At 40.7% G+C, this 16634-nt stretch overlaps 1 protein-coding gene across 1 annotated transcript; it reads right to left on the bottom strand.

Annotated features, from left to right (window-relative positions):
• Positions 1-1509: 1509 nt before the first annotated feature.
• Positions 1510-15280, bottom strand: LOC139219370 (carnitine O-palmitoyltransferase 1, liver isoform-like). The gene is made up of 19 exons (XM_070851196.1): positions 15216-15280; positions 10461-10606; positions 9713-9852; positions 9067-9238; positions 8657-8758; positions 8108-8245; positions 7797-7874; positions 7131-7238; positions 6508-6595; positions 4862-5057; positions 4566-4763; positions 4352-4457; positions 4146-4262; positions 3419-3583; positions 3213-3341; positions 2523-2678; positions 2279-2389; positions 1805-1897; positions 1510-1635 (listed from the first exon to the last, which is right to left on the bottom strand). Exons 2-19 carry the CDS (start codon positions 10599-10601, stop codon positions 1510-1512), a joined length of 2364 nt encoding a protein of 787 aa, XP_070707297.1. The 5' UTR covers positions 10602-10606; positions 15216-15280.
• Between the last annotated feature and the right edge of the window lie 1354 nt (positions 15281-16634).

Below are 16634 nucleotides of genomic sequence, written 5' to 3'. Positions count from 1 at the left end.
GTTTGAGTACCGGTCTTGGGGAGTCCTACTGCATATGTGGAAATAAAAGCTGCATAAAGCCTTTTGTGACTTCAGGGGGAGCTGCCTAAAAACTGATGTCTGTGGTAGAGTTGTATCTTGGGTAATGTAGGCAGCAGGTTTGGTAAGGAAGAAGATGCTAAATCCAATATTTTAAAGCAACAACAAGAAACACATTTGAGGCCTTTTTTTTCTTAAAGAATGACTTTATGTTCCCTTTGTAATATTGCATTAAAAAGGCTGACAATAGCAATACAATGAGACAAGCTCGACTTATCTGGAGTGAAAACAAAAAAGGCGATAAGATAAAGGAGAATAACAGAGGAATCTGCGTCCCTGGTAGCACTTCATCCTTTGAACCAGATGGTTAGACTAGAAAATATCTGCAGCACTGCTTGAGACTGAAAACCTGCACATGATGTTCATTAATATATCTTGCATTGTTATGGTGTTTGTTGAATGACAACACCGTGATAAAAATAAAGAACAGATTTATAGATGGCAGTGAACAACTGGAGATTATTACGGTACAGTTTTTAGCTTGGTAAGCCTGAAATGCCTACTGACCAGTGAGAGAAAAACTGACCTACATTACTTATATGTACAGTGTGAATATGTCTGTAAATTTTAAATAAAAGTTATTTGCTGGGCGAGTTGGCACTGAATATAATACCAGTCGAACGGTGATGTCAACATATGAATAATAGATCCGTGTCATTTCACTACATGTAGAAACAGCCTGGCGCTCTCAGCAAAAGTGTTACAATCATGTGTTTTTGTAGAAAGCAAATTCATACATAACAAGTAAACACGGAGAAGTCACAGACTCCCAAGATTTTAAAATACCTGGCGTCACTGTTACAGCAATGTTGCATTCAGGTGGTAGAAACTGAAATCACCTCAACAGTTCTGCATGTTCTCTCTCCATGCTTCAAGGCTCAGGACGCGTCGCACACCTCCAACTTCCAAACTAATTCGACGACAGAAAATTTTGTGGCACAAAAAGTTTGGCATACTTAAAACAAACATACTGCACATGGATTTATATTAAATTGCTCCCTGCGACAATGTGAAGTGTTTCTACTCAAACTCTCGAGTAGTGTAATTCATACTGGCCTTTTTATAATAATCAAACCATGTCACAGTAATAAATTCATTAAGAGTTCATGATTATATTTTTAAAAACTAAACTAAACCAATAAACCGCTCTATACTTGAACCACTCTTGATTTGTTATTCCATGGGCTTTTCCTTCCTCCCATACCCATCACACAGCTAATACACACACGCACAAAATACAGGTGCAAATGAGTAAAAACACAACTTCCATTATATCAGTTTCCCCATGGAGCTGTCTCCTGAATATCATCTGGCTGGCTATAAAAATCTCCCAAATCACGAGGAAAACAAACCCTTTCTTTCCTCTTTTCATAGTGTGGCGTTTATGCTCGCACGCCTTCCCCTCAGCATCCCTTTCCCCTGAGTAACCGCCTACTGGTCCTTCTTGACCTCAGGCCGACTCTCTTCTGTCTTGTTGAGCTGTTTTTGGTTGGGGCTCAGCAGCTGTAGCAGGTCGTGCAGGGCTTTCCTGATCTGAGCACCAAACCTGTGGGCATCCTGGAAGGGAGACGTGGAGGAATGAGGGGATACATTTATTTCAAAGATGTAATGCATGGCATCAAAATTAAAATCCAGCCCTGGCACAACAGTTTCTGTCCCAAGTTGAGCAGTTCATTTTGTTCACTTTTGTATGTAGCATGAAAATTAGTACTTTTATCAAACTCACAGTGTCTGGACACGAGTTCTTGCAAGAGATGTGGAAGTTAATCACGTTTTCTCCCAAAATGCTGTAGGACGCCCCGTAACCGTCATCAGCAACCTGGAAGAGATACAGACAATATATTTATACTCAAGGCTGATTAATGATTACAAGAGCATGGAGCAACTCTCAAAAAAGAAGAACCTGCGCTGTATGTGCAAGAAACCTGTTAAAACAAATATTACAATTTGTGTATTTATTTTTTAAACTGTGCTCAGCCATAAAGATCAATTGTTTCCATTAGAACGAAGGACTGAAGAGTGTCTACAACAGTAAAAACTACAATATAGAGGGAAATGGAAATATAATTACAGTATGCAGACAAAATTATCAAAATTTCATGCTACAAAGGCAAAATGTACTTTTTTCCTGATTTCCAATTTAGCCATGACTTAAAACAGTTGTGTGACTTTGTAACTGAAGCACTGAGGCGGTACTGACCGGTCCAAAGCCCCCTCCACAGGTGACGTACTCTGGGTGGTTGACCAAGTCATATAGCCCCACCTGTATTGAGCCCTGACTGGTGGAAAGCCTCCATGGCTGAGACAGCACCTGAAATACCCACAAGAAGCACCCAGGCATCAGTTTGCTGAAGTCGCTGCTGAATTGGCTCAACTGGAGAGATAAGAGATAAATACTAATGCTGAACTGGTTCAAATAAAGTGACAAAGGGACGAAAAGAAACCTCTTTCAAGAAAGGAGACTCCACTCCGAGGTATTTGGACACCACGTAGAGGCAAAAGAGGTGTCTGTCGATGCCACCTCCAGTCATAGCCATGCGGTACAGATTCTGGTGCTTTTCTGATGCAGCACGGAACAAACGCCTGCACACATCTGCTGCCTGGTGGAGAGTGACATGGTTGCATGACTGATTGGCACAGCACACATTTAAAATGGACAATGCAGTTTTTACCGCACCCTGAAAGGGGAGGCTGCCCCCCCAAACTATAGCTATGATAAAAATTACTGGCAGCCTAGAGCCATCACAAAAGAGCATTACTGCACACTGTTACAGTCAAAAAGAAGAAGAAAACCATATTTACAGTACATACACATGTGTGTATATGTGTAAGGCTCAAACCCTTGTGTAAAGAACAGTACTGGCGTATCTGTTTCTGATGTTAGCTGATCGGACTTCATGTTTTATGTCTTAATTTGTTTGTCACATTGAAAATATTGTTGTTTTTTTTTAAAACAGACACTACAATTTATACGAGGAAGAAATATCTATTTAATAATAATTCTTTGCAATGCAAATATATTTACAGAGAACCTTTAATCCTCCTCTTTTTAGTTATTATATACTCGACCAAAAATGTCCTTGATCACTGTAAAAAAGTGATTTAAAATCAAGAGACAGTTTCCTTGGACTCACCTCTCCACCCTCCAGCGCTTGGACGAAAGCACTGCTCTCACTGGTACAGGAGCGAACAGTCTCAGTCCTGCCCTCCCTGAACAGACGGGTCATGGAGGCTTCATATGTCAAACAAAACGTCCTCCGCTCCTGGAACGCAAAAACAAATTCAAATGTAAAAGATAATACACATGCACATATATGCTGCACTTCAGACAGAGGCTCACCCTGTAGTAGGCCAGCTGAAGAGCCATCTGAATGAAGGCATCTGGGCTGACTCGACACTTCTTGATCGCTCCTTTGCCAAAGTCTCGGAAGATAAAAACGTTGAAGACCACATCGTCAGCCAGGGCCTGGGCCACTGCCAGAGACTGGGAGATCTGCTCCTCACACTGACACAGACACAAGCAAAAAGTTAACATCAAAAAGGACTGAGATACCAACAACCACTGTGGCTTCAAAAGAATAAGCAATGTTTCTAATATTGAAACAGATAATGAGTCATCTTCTACCAACTCACATGAACACGACTCTAGTCTTTCCATGTGGTCATTTTCAAAATGAACACCATGAGGTTAAAATAATCTAAGCACAATACATGACAGTGTGTTGACAACTGAAACCTAAAATAAGTCCAACAGTCCAATACTGTAACGATTTCTTGAAAATGTCACATCCAAATTCAGGGTTTGGGTGTTACAAGCTAAAATACTGTTGGTTTTACAAGTGACTTTATTATGTAATATATACGGATGTTGAAAAGGTTGTAATAGGTCGTGATATCAGCATCAACTCACACTGTGAAAGAAAAATTAATAAAAATAACATGTTTACTTAAATTTGAACTAATGTAATTGGGAGTAACTGTGTTTTTAGTCAGATCTTAATTTGATGTAATAGTGATCAGCTAAAGGAGTAAAGGCATTGAGGGAGACATGTGAATGGATAACTAACTTCTGGGGGGATTTCCCAGGTCAGCTTCTGTGGTCGCGGTAGTGATGAATCCACTTCTCCTTTGCAGTGACCCTCTGCATTGTAACCGAGATGGAAACAGTCGGTGGTCAGGGTGTACTGGAAACACACAACAATTATAAGCGATGGCCTCTTCCCAGAGCCACAGAACAACAGTGCACAACCTGCTTTTCTTTCCTGTTCCTTACCTCCCACAGGTGCGCCAACACTGGCGCGTCACCCCACGAGTGCTCTCCATTTATGCCGCTCTTTCCATTCTTGTAGTAAACAACCGAGAAGGATTTGTCAAACCACCTGCATGACAACGGAGATAATGACTGATGACATTCTACAATGGACCATTCAAAACTAGGCACCTAATGACATGTTCACGAGACAGTGATCAGCGCTGTGTAAAATTACCGGTCATAACATTTCCCATGCAGTAAGGATTTGGCGTAGCAATCTAAATTAGCAGTCGGGCATGATGGGTCATCTCCCATCATGCCCGGTTGATCATCATCTAGGGTCACAAAGAAGGCGGCTTTCTCGATGTAGTCCAGAGACCGTTTATTGACCCCACTGCTGAAATACTTCATCCTGGCCTCAGCCCATGGAATTCTGGGAAAAGTTTCAAAAGGTAAATGAGAACATTACATTGAGGCTGCAGTGTGGTTTAAGTTCATGTGATTTAGGCATTGGTGGCTTGTCAAACTGACCTGTCTCCAGCGGTCAGGGCCCCCAGTTTGGCCTCTCCTTGGCAAGGAGGTGAAGGGTCATCAAGGATCCTCTGGATTTGGAATTCAATCTCCCGAGGGCAAAGGAGTCTGCCTGCCTGGTAGACCTTTAGACGAAAGTAGCGACCCTTGTGGTACACCGCAATGTAGTCACTGTCTTGCCAATGTTGCACAGTGTCTTCACACATGAACAGAGGGGAAAAAGAGGGAAAAGTACAAACATTTTGTTAATAGAGTCAAAGGAATACCGCGAAAGCACAAATACATAAAAGATGATGCATTTAATTTAGGGATTTATGTGCTGGATATGGGTAAAACTGCAGAATAAATACGTAGATATATTTTACTTTGCCTGTAACATTTTGTGACTGGAAAACTGTCTGTTTAAACGTCAGAATCAGTGAACCGACAGAAACTAACCCCCCTCAGCAAACACAGTTGAGGTGTTCTTGAGTGAGGCACTTAACCCCCAACTTTCTCTACTGAAGTTACTCACTGGCTACAGACAGAAGACTATATTTGCACTGGGCAGCTCCAAGCTAAAATATGTTTGGATATATACATTTTTGGAAAGCAGAAACCCTCCTTCCACCATTGGCTGGATAAAGAATAAAAAGGATCAAAGTAAAAAGGATAAAAGGAAAAAAAAAACAAAAAACACAATTTCAATCACACACATACTTTCATCATCAGCATCTGTTGCCAGAATGAAAAAGCGTGAAGTGACATGGGGGGCATGTTCTTCTTCTTCATTCTTATTCATGTGCAAACACTTGACACACTGGCGCACACCTGACTTCACTTATTTCAGATGAACAATACAGTTCAAACAGGTAGTTTGTGTCATTGTGCTTTCAAATTTGAGTTGGCTCATTAACATGATGGACAAGGAACATTTACGGTATATGAGATAGGGCTAAAACATAACAAAAATATGTTCAGCACATTTCTGTCGTTATTATGTTTTTTTTGAGATCATATAGAGATCTCAAACTAGGATTGGGCCAGTTGTGTAGAAATATAAATACTACCTGTTAGTGTTCCAGGGATTCGACAAGTGTCAAACATCCGCTCAAACTGATAGGAACAACAAGGAACTGCAGACCTCAACAACCACTGAGCAGGATAGAGAAGGATGGGCCAGTCCAAAAACAAAGTAAAGGAGAGAAAGAGAGGAAGGAAAAGATGAGAAAACAAATTGCGTGGGCAGAAGAAAATAGACATTAGTTCGAGTAAGTTCCTTACAGAACCCCAGACAGACCTGAGATGAGACCACGAGACAAGAGGAGACAGATGAGAGATGACAGGATGGGCTGTACAGCAGATGTATTATGACTCAGTGAATCACGACACCTTGCTTTTTTAGACCATACACACTCACGCACACACACTGTCTTTCACACAATGTTCTATCCCACACCTCACAACTCCAGAGGGTTCAGACACCTTCAGTATGCCTCATCATCTCTGAAGCAGTGGTGTGTTCGCATTGCTCACTATGAAGTCAGAAACTCAAGTCGACTGCTCATGTTCGGACAGCATCATGTATCATATGTCGGCACTGTGTGAAACATCTCGTTGCCACAGTGTGTGTGTGTCTATGTGTGTGTACATGTCAGTCTCTTTACCGGTCTCCTCTCCAGGAGTGCGTGTGGTGTTGAAAATCCTCTCACACTGAGCTGCACACAGAGGAATGACAGTGCCTGGAATACGGGTCTGGGAAACAGAGAGGAGAAGACGAAGGCGAGGGCATAGGGAGAGGAACAGAGGACAGCAGTGGAGGGAACGTAGAGTCAAGCAAAAAGAGGGAGAAAATGTTTTTAAATAGGATGAGAGGGGACGAGGGATGTAAATAAAATAAAAATAAAAAATCAAGCAAGCAATAAAGGGTGACATGAGCATGGTATGAGCGTGTGAGGGAAATGTTTGCACGTAAACATGAAATCTAAATAAATGAATGGACATGCACATGCTATCTACTATAAACAGTCACGACCCACAAACACTGATAAATGGATGCTACTCACACAGTCTAAAAAAATTATCAAAATACGTACTGATAGTATCATACATTTGTACTGTAATTATTTACCAGAACATAATATCTTAAGGTTGTACAAAGAAACATCCCTATGTCTCAAAATCTGAGGCATTTGATTAACAAGTCTCCAGTTGCCATAGCAAAGAGACATGAATAATAAACGCCTCCCTGTATATGGAGCAGCTGGGGTTGTCTGGTGGCTAAACTCACAGGTTTCAGCTCTTCCTTGTTGAGTTTGCGACGGTATAGGAAGAATGCATGAATGCTGTTGCCTGCCCTGGCCGCCTGGATGGGTGTGGGTGTCACACAAGAGAAGTCCTGAGGACAGGGTGATCACCGTCAGGAAGACAGGAGGAAAACAAAAATGAGTTATTATCATCTAAGCTAAATGATCCCCATGTATGCCAGGGTATGTAGAATCAAGAGTCCTTCTTGGAGCGTTTCATTGGTGCATGCACAAGTAACAATCTTCTCTTACACAGTTACTGCTGATGTGGTTCCCTTGATCTGAACTCAAAGGATTGTTTATGTAAATTGCTTTAAAAACAGTTGTTTTTAGAGGCTGTATCTAGAGAATATTCACATTCTTATTACTGTGTGTGGAGTTGCATGAATATAAACTAGGGTGTTAACTTGCCCAGGATTAGGTAAAAACAAGAGCACCTGTCTTAGTCTAACACACAATTATATTTATTATTTTTCTCTCTTCATGACAAACTAATGCCCACAAATGATTCAGAGAATGAATCCTTAAATGTTACACAGGCCAAACAACACTGTCAACATGTCCAACATTAAACAGTCAGTCCAAAGTGAGGGCTACGCCCGGTTAGACGGCACATTTCTTACACCAAAAACATATAAAGATCTTCATACCATGCCATAATAGTTACTGTTGACCATTAGTGGGCTCCGTCCACGTAGATAGACATATTCCTCCCACCAGTCACTAACCTGAAGAATTAAAACACACAAAGCACACACACCTTGGTGAGAAAGCTAATATTGCAGCTAGAATGCCGTCACATCACTCGCATATTCAGACAGGATAAATAATTCAAACCACAGCACCTCACAAAGACACATTGTTAATGGAATTTTAAATTTCCTTGGACTGCTTGGCTTTGGATATTTAAGTGATGTTTATAGTAGCCACATTAACAAGAGGAATGTGGCTGACCACTTACGTAGTTGGCGGACCAAAGAGCTTTGAGTTTGAGGTACCACTGCAGGCGGTTACCGAGGCCGCTCTCAAACTCTGTGGCCAGCTTGGTCATCCGTTCGTACTCGGTGTCATCCATCAGCGGACGGACTGATTCCAAGTACTACACAAAGAGAAAAGAGAAAAAACACAACTGCACTGACTAATAAGCATCACTCAGCACATATAAAGTCACCAACAGGATTACATGGTCTATTAAATACAAAGAAAGGTTTGCAAATATAATGAATTAACTTAAATGAACACCTGCAGTTGGTCTACCATTACAACCCATGTAATTCTACTGGTGCTGCAGTACCAAATTTTTTCTCAATTCCATCATCTCTCACGGTGGGTACCTTGAATTTCTATACATTTCTCAACTAGTTTGCAGCCAGATTAAAAAAACAAAGCCAATAACAAGGAAATTTGGTGCAACAGAGAAAGAAAATGATGAGTATGGGAAAGTGATCCATCTGTTTCATGGTAAGTGACCAGCGTGTTGTCACTTCCTCTGCTTCATGTGACATCTCACCCTCTTGACTGTGTCCTTGATGGCAGGCACAGGCAGGTTTGGCAGTGAGCCCTGGTAGCTGTAGAGCAGAGGCTTTCTGCCAGAAAAGATCCGCACCAGCGCCTGGCATAGAAACACAAGCATTCAGGAAACAAACACGCTCAAAATATTAAAGTAAGGACATAGCTTCTTTTTTTACTACAAGTAGTTTTGCAGAATATCATACATCATAAAGGTCTGAAATAAATGTAGTGAGATTTTTTAAGTACCCATTGCAGCAAAAAAAAATTTCTTCTTCATTTGTTTCCATTTTCCTCCCATTTATCTATTCACTTTATAGTACTGGACACATTTTCTGAACAAAAGGACCTCATTACACTGCACTAACTTAGTTTACAGTTAGTTAGTAACAAGTGGAAAGCACCACTGACCACCCAGACTTTAGTGGTGTTGGACATCTTGCCGTGCTGCTCAAATATCCAGCGGTGGTAGGAGAGGAGCTGCTTGAGGCACAGGCGCATGGTGAAGATGAGCAAAAGCCACAGCATGGTACTGAAGAGCACCGCTGACACCAACGTCTGGCACTGAGTACTCATAGACTGGCTGGGAATGGTGGGAGAAGATGGACCGATGGATAAAGGGGAAGGAAGGAGAAAAAGGAACAGTGGGTGAAACAAATAACAGGATAAAAAAAAAAAAAGAAATTGAAGGAAGATGGATGAAAGACCAAGAGCAAGGAAACCACGCATGAGGATGGGTTGGAAGAGAAACAGCAAATACTTTTATTTTAACCTGCAGTGCTAGCTAGAGCTAGCTGTTTTACAATGATAAGATCAAGCAAAGAAGGTGCCCTACTGCTAAGTAACAGCAAAATCTGGTTTGTGAAGAAAACAGTGGAGAAGAGAAAGAAACTAGAGGGGGAGTGTATTGTAAAGATGAGACAAAAAGCAACATAAAAAGATATTATAGAAGACAAAGAAAAAGGAAGAATGGGAAGGGGTAAGGCCTATTTAAACCACACTGTACTGTACAGTGTTATCTACTTCAATCATTTCATGGAGTCACGAGATGTGTTACCTGACGGGCAGGTGCTCCTGTATCTTGGCTATGAGTCCCATGGAGGGGTCAGAGCGAGTGTACATAGTAGCCAGGATTGCTATGACCACAAATAGCCAGGAGGAGGGACTGGCAGGATATACCCCTGTTATCACACTGTTCTGTTAATGTGAGAGAAGAGAGATTGATCTTCCTGTTTACAATCAGAACACTGGCATGCGCACAAATAATTCACTTATGATCAGATTAAAGTAATACATGTTATGTAAATGCAGTTATCACTGTTTTTACTGCAATTAGCTCAGCATCAGACATTAACCTGATAAACGCGTAAGTAAATGTGAATTTATCTGTTAATTTAATGTCCAACTTCGCATGAAATGCTTACACATCAAACATCTCTTTAATTTTCATCCACATTGCTTCTGAAAATGAATGAGTGATGGAAGTGAGGATCAAATGAGTACCAGCGTAAAAAGAGTGTGTCATTTTGTGCGGCATTCATTATTGATTGATGTGAGGTCCACATATTACGACAGGACAAAAGTCACTGAGAGCAAGCTCTGTTTTTCAGGAGCGCCCTGTATACGGGCTAATACAAAAGGAAAAAAACTCCAAAAACCATCATTTCAAATTAAGAATTGCTTAACATAAACAACAGCAAATGAAAGTCTACCGTCTGATTATTTCAGGTGGCTGTGGGATACACAAATAGTCTAAGCATGACCACCAAAACAGACGACAAGTTTGACAGCCAGAGTGGAGATACCTTGAGTCTGATGATACGCTTCTTCCAGGAGCGCACACCAGAGAGGTAGATCTCAGTGAAGGCCTGGTGGGACAGCCGCACATCGATGCCGTCTGGGGTAACCGTGAACTGGAAGGCCACCGCCTGGTGGGCCTCCGCCATGATTCCTGTGCATGATGAGAAAAACGGAACAGAGGCAGGGGAAAACTGCTGTCAATTTAAAGAGTCAGCCAACAACCTGAAGGCAAGTGTTAAACCTCAAACATTATGGACACAAGAATATAAGAACAAGAATAAAAACTACACACCTCAGGTGAAAATGTAAATTGTGCACAAATACTTACATTCTGAAGTCTCCAATATTTGCTGGCAATATTAACATGAAGGACTTGCCTCGGGTCAAACTATCTTTCAAGTTTAACATGATTTTGAAAATATTCTCCTTAAACTCAGTAATAATGAACAGCTCTTTTGTAACAAAAACCGATCTTCTATCAGACAATGAAGATAATTCTTAGCTGCCTGCTTAAATAAATATATTACTTTGACAGCAAGATCCCTCTGTCAGTGTTTTGCTGTAGAGAGAGTCCTGTCTGATCTTTCAATTTGTGGTTAGAAATAATAGACAATATGTCCAATAACACCTCAGCTGTGACTTTTAGATACCCCGGGGGACAGATTACGATGAAGGGCACATGGCTAGGAACATCTCAACAGCTGCTTTTTCTACCCTGAAATGTCCCTCTTAATAACAGGACCCTGAGAACTGCATGCAAGCTGTTAACAAGAAAAATAGACAAAGTGAACAATGTAAACGGCCAACAGCAACATCCCCTGTGCTCATACATGCAACTGCACTGCAGCTGTTGGGAAAATGTAACAAGTTCTGTGAAGGGATTTATAGATGATTCATCAAACTGACGATGAATTGCAAAATTTGTGCATGTGTCTCTGGCAAATACACCCATCTTATGCATGAGCATTTTTAAAAGAGTCTCAAAAGAGACATTATTTATGAGTCCTTTCAAAAGCAAAGTCAGCTTGAAATTGATACAGTCTGATGGAAAGCGCTGACTGGCTGCGGATGTGATTGGGTATTTTTGTTTAAGGCAATAACTGCTTCTCTTCACAAAGGGAATTGATTTTCCTCCGCAAATAGGCTATGGATAATGCCCTGAGGTTTAGTCACTGTGACACTGGACTGCACCCCTGTGGAGGCCACGTCTGCTCTTGTTGTGTGTGTTTAAAGAGGCCAAACACACACACACACACACACACACACACACACACACACACACACACACACACACACACACACACACACACACACACACACACACACACACACACACACACACACACACACACACACACACACACACACACACACACACACACACACACACACACACACACACACACACACACACACACACACACACACACACACACACACAGATATATGTGTATAATTCCCTCCTCATCCCAGGTCCCATTAAGGTTCTGTTCTTCAGGTCAGGCCTTGCAGATACTGTTGAGCCTGTGCCAAGGACTAACAGCAGTAAATATCAGCCCCCTTCTTCCTGTGCCAACGCAGACACAACGCACCTGCTCAGGCCAGTGCTGACTGCACACACACCTCAGGAGCCACTTTTTTTTCCCACCAATATCCCTTTGGCTGGAATGAATGTTTTGAGAGCTTAATATGCATTTACAGTAGAGTAATCCTTAGCATTCCCAATTTACTTAGAGCTTAGAGCTTTACAGCTGAGTTATAAAAAAAGACTGCCAGACAATGGCACAACGCAACAATGTTATTTTTGATTCGGCTACAGATATAATTCATAATAGCAGTGTAATTGAATAGAGTAATTAGCGGGGGAGGGGGGGCTATGAAAGATAAAGTTGTTCAACTGTTCAAAGATGTAACACTTTTACAGGTTTTCTGAACAGTGAACACAACCTTGTATTTCTTAAATTTGATCCATATAAGGACTAAACAACTGCAGTTTGAACTTTCAAAAACAGACAGAACTGTCAGAACTGGACTCTGAAGCAGTGGAAACACGTCCTTTGGTGTGATGAATCATGCTTCACTATCCGGCAGTCTGTGCTGGCGGACGCAAGAAGAACGCTTCCTACTGAAGTACGTAGTGTCTACCTTAAAGTTCAGTGGAGGGGAGACAATGGCGGGGGCTGTTTTTCAGGGTTTGGGCACAAAGCGCGGTCCATAAAGACGTAGTTAGATTAATTTGGTATGGGGGAACTCGATTGGCCTGCACAAAGATCTGACCTCAACCCCACTGAACACCTTTGGGTGGGTTTAGAAGACTGATCATGAACCAGTCCAACATCAGCACCAGACCTCACTAATGCTCCTCTCGCTGAATGGACCCATATTCCCCCAGACACACTCCAAAAAAAAACCTTCCCAGAAGAGTGACAGCAGTTAAAGCAGCAACTCGATTTTATTGCCCGTGGTTTTGTCAAACAAGATCGTGTAGGTGTGAAGATCAGGTGTCAATTAACTTCTGGCCATATAATGCAGGTTCAAGGTAAACACGAATCATTTAGATTACTGGAAAATTATAAGCAAAATATATGGAGTATGGAAGACTATAAGAGTACTCAATGCACCAGACATGAGACACATATTTCAGGCCTGACATCTTATAAAATATAGAGGTGGCTACTGTTGCTGCTCTCTAACTGATGGATGATGGATGACTTTAGTTTTATTAACTGTAACAAAAAAAAAAAAACTGTAATAAAATACAGACTTCCACAGGAGATGGTTTTGTCCAAGTGAGAACCACAAGAAAACAGATAAAATGTAAACTTCAACTGTGTGCGTGTATATTTTAAACTAATAATTTAGGTAAACAAACAAAATTTTACATCTACTGTAATGGTAACTTTTAGTCTTTTCATGATGCAAATTTGTTTTGTGGTCTTTTGCCCTCCAGGGAAAAGCAGCTGTAGTAAAGAATAACTGGAGAGTAAACAGTGAAGAGCTACTGGAACACACACAGTACAAACACACACCGCAACATCTATATATTCTGTATTTTAAGAAGTTCTGCCTTTTCATAACTTCTATATATCCTGCCAGTCAGCCCAACAGGGAATAAAGACAATGTGGAAAATAAATCTGTATGTTACAGTACTATGCCCCATTATGGCAACATGTCAAAATGTAATATTGTCAGGTTGCTGCTCACATTGTAGAGGCAATCACATAATTCAAGACACACGAGAGGCACAAAATATTCTTGAATTTCACACTGAAATGCTGAGTCTAATATTATTTTTACATTTGAATTCACCAAGAACACACAGATATCCTGCACTACCCTACCATACTACTATAATATGTTCTACTACCAAGGTTATGTGCTGCCCACTGTGGACATGGTCACATTAGAAGCTGATATTACTATCTAATACTACTAATAAAGCAGATTTGAATGTAAAACCAGATATTGTTTCAGTCAGGGAAGCGATCCATACCATGTGTCCTTGTCATTGAGGGTTGAAATTTCCTCCCCAGTGCTGACTAACAACCTGAGATACTGTTTCTGGGTTGCATAATATCCCATCCAAGCTGTCATTATGGCTTGATTTTTGATTCTGACCTCTCTGCCAATGATCAGGTGATGATCAGGTTTTCTCCAGGTAAGGACTCAGCTACAATCAGGTTACATTTTATCATTTGCAGAGCTTAAAAAATACAAAGCTGAATGTTGTCATGAATTCAAATCCCTATGCACAGTGCTCCATCCTCCAGCTCACAAATGACACTACTTTTAATCAAACCTTAAGACATGTAATCATATAGCTATAGTTGACTGTCTTCACATGTAGTTTTAGATTTGATTTCAGAATTTCACTCACAACATTAAGGACTCTATTACAAACCTGACATCCCCAGACAGCAGACTCCTTAAAATATGCCGGATTACTGATGAGATGACTTGACCTTCACTGTGGAGTTCCCCATGTATCAATCTCACCATCAAAGTCACTATTGTCTACTAAATTCACTTCAGCAAACTTTGCTATATTATGTTCTACTAGGCTTTTATCTGGTTTACTGGGGCGAAAAATGTAGCTTTGATTTGGAGAGCTATGAATAAATAGAGTTATTTCCCTTCCATGGACGAAAAAAAAAGGTTTACACACTGGAAGCTCGACAAACTTTAAGCAAATAGAAACCTCCCATACATACTGAGAGGTAAAGCCCTTTACATCCAGACATTTAAAGTTCCTCTGAGGCAATGTAAGGTCTTATTTACCTCCAGTGTTTTAAGAGGGACGGCTGAGCCAGGTCAGCAAACACTACACAGCAGGCAGGAACTGAGAAAAGTGGTTATTATTACAGTGAGCTAGCAAACACTTAACTAGCTGAACATCTTTGTAAAAAGAAACGTCCTGCTTGGACGTAACAAAATAAAAAATTGATTGAGCATTAAAAACAGTTTTAAGCATCTCTACGTATTTAGTCAAATACTCCATATTACTCTCTAACCTGAAAGCTTCGCACTAATATTAGCTGCTATGCTAAAATTATAGAAAGCCAATTTATGCAGGTTATCGCCTCAGAGGACTACGGCAGGTGTGCGGGTTAAGGCTAGCTGATGCTAACGCTGGCTAGCTGGTTAGTTAGCCGCACACCAACGGCTGCTGATGGGGGCTCGTTAACGTTCACTGGAGGATGCGACTGTTTGTGTCTTCATTTCAACACAGGACAACAGTGTCAGAGCGATGCTGGCATACCTGTGGTTGTCTACGAGGCGTCGACAGTCTCCAGGGGCAGAAAGCGACTGTTAAATTGTGCTGCTGGCCGGTGTTTGTGGCTGATGTGTCGGCCCTCCTGTCGACTCATTGACTGCTCCACAGATGCTCGCCTGGATGGAGCTGATGCTGCCTTCAACGACTGTCGGAAATGTCGCAATCATGCAGTGGGGAGTAGTTCTCTAATGTCCGAGCTGTTACGTTTAAGGGGCGAAGAGGTATGGAAGTCTATGTCAACAACTAATGTTGTAAATATGACATTTTTAGACTTTCTATGCAAAATATAAATGATAGCATGATTTTTGTGTGGTTTGTCGTATGTTTTGATTAAATTCGTTGACAATTCCGTGTCGTAACTTACCTTTTTTCCCCACAGTAAAAAAAATTATATTTTTATGCTGTCAGTTTTATATTTGATACTGAGATGATTAACGTCAGTAGACAACTTTAATTATTATTCAGACCAACTGTTCTCACACATCTCCAGTCCTGAGAGTTAAAAAACAAACTGTTCAACCTCATTTCATGGTTTTCCTCAGCAGCTATGTAATGGTGGTGGGGAGATGATTGAAAGCTCCTAAAAACTTCATTTGCAAGGGAAACTATGAGATGTGATTAAAGGCTCCAGAAAAAGATAGTGGGGAGATCTTGAGTTGAGTTTTTTTGGCAAATTACTACAACTTTTGTGCACATTTATCTCATTTTGCCACTTTAATCATGTTTGAGAATAGTGACCATTTAGATTAATATTATTAGTGTATTATTATGAAACCAAATAAAACAAATAATGTTAACATCCAGGTGGTAAAACTATCTACATTGGAACTTTTTTGGCATTAGTACAAGGTAAAAGAAACAATCACAAACAGCTAGAAGACACCGTTTTAACCCAGAAACTAAACAGACACACACATGAATTTAGGGTTTATTATTGTAACCATAACAATAAGGTGGATCTCTCTTTATTTTGACCATCACTTCAATCGTAATTGTTCTTTTTATCACAGGCAATAGTTATAATAGTGCACTTTTTATATTTAAATTATGATACAGACATTTCTTTTTTTAAACACCTTATTCTACTGACCCTTATGAATGGAGAATAGTTTACAATCTTAGCCAGAGTTGGGTCAATGAAAGTGAAGGTGATGTGATGAGGAAGATGAAAGTGGTGATGGTGAGCAATCATAAAGTGTGTACGGACAGTGAGGCAAACAACTTTGTACAGTTTCTTTGTGATGATGATGATGGCTACACAACAGGTGAAGAGGCAGACAGGTCAAAGGGACAAGGCATAAAAGCAAGAGATGAAGCGAATTAGCAAGCATTCAATATGTGTGACAGGAATGATGTGCCTGTTTGGGTTTGGCTATGTTAATTAATTCAATATTCCTGGGTCTC

This window comes from Pempheris klunzingeri, chromosome 20, assembly GCF_042242105.1.
Source record: "Pempheris klunzingeri isolate RE-2024b chromosome 20, fPemKlu1.hap1, whole genome shotgun sequence".
Taxonomy (NCBI): domain Eukaryota; kingdom Metazoa; phylum Chordata; class Actinopteri; order Acropomatiformes; family Pempheridae; genus Pempheris; species Pempheris klunzingeri.
Note: the sequence above shows the minus strand (reverse complement) of the source record. Positions and strands in the feature narration are given on the sequence as shown.

Coding starts and splice junctions, on each gene's coding strand:
- LOC139219370 (XM_070851196.1), bottom strand. CDS start 10,601: ATGGCGGAGGCCCACCAGGCGGTGGCCTTCCAGTTCACGGTTACCCCA. Junction 9,239..9,712: donor CAGGAGCACCTGCCCGTCAG/GTAACACATCTC, acceptor CACCATTCCCAG/CCAGTCTATGAGTACTCAGT. Junction 1,636..1,804: donor AGAACTCGTGTCCAGACACT/GTGAGTTTGATA, acceptor TCTCCCTTCCAG/GATGCCCACAGGTTTGGTGC.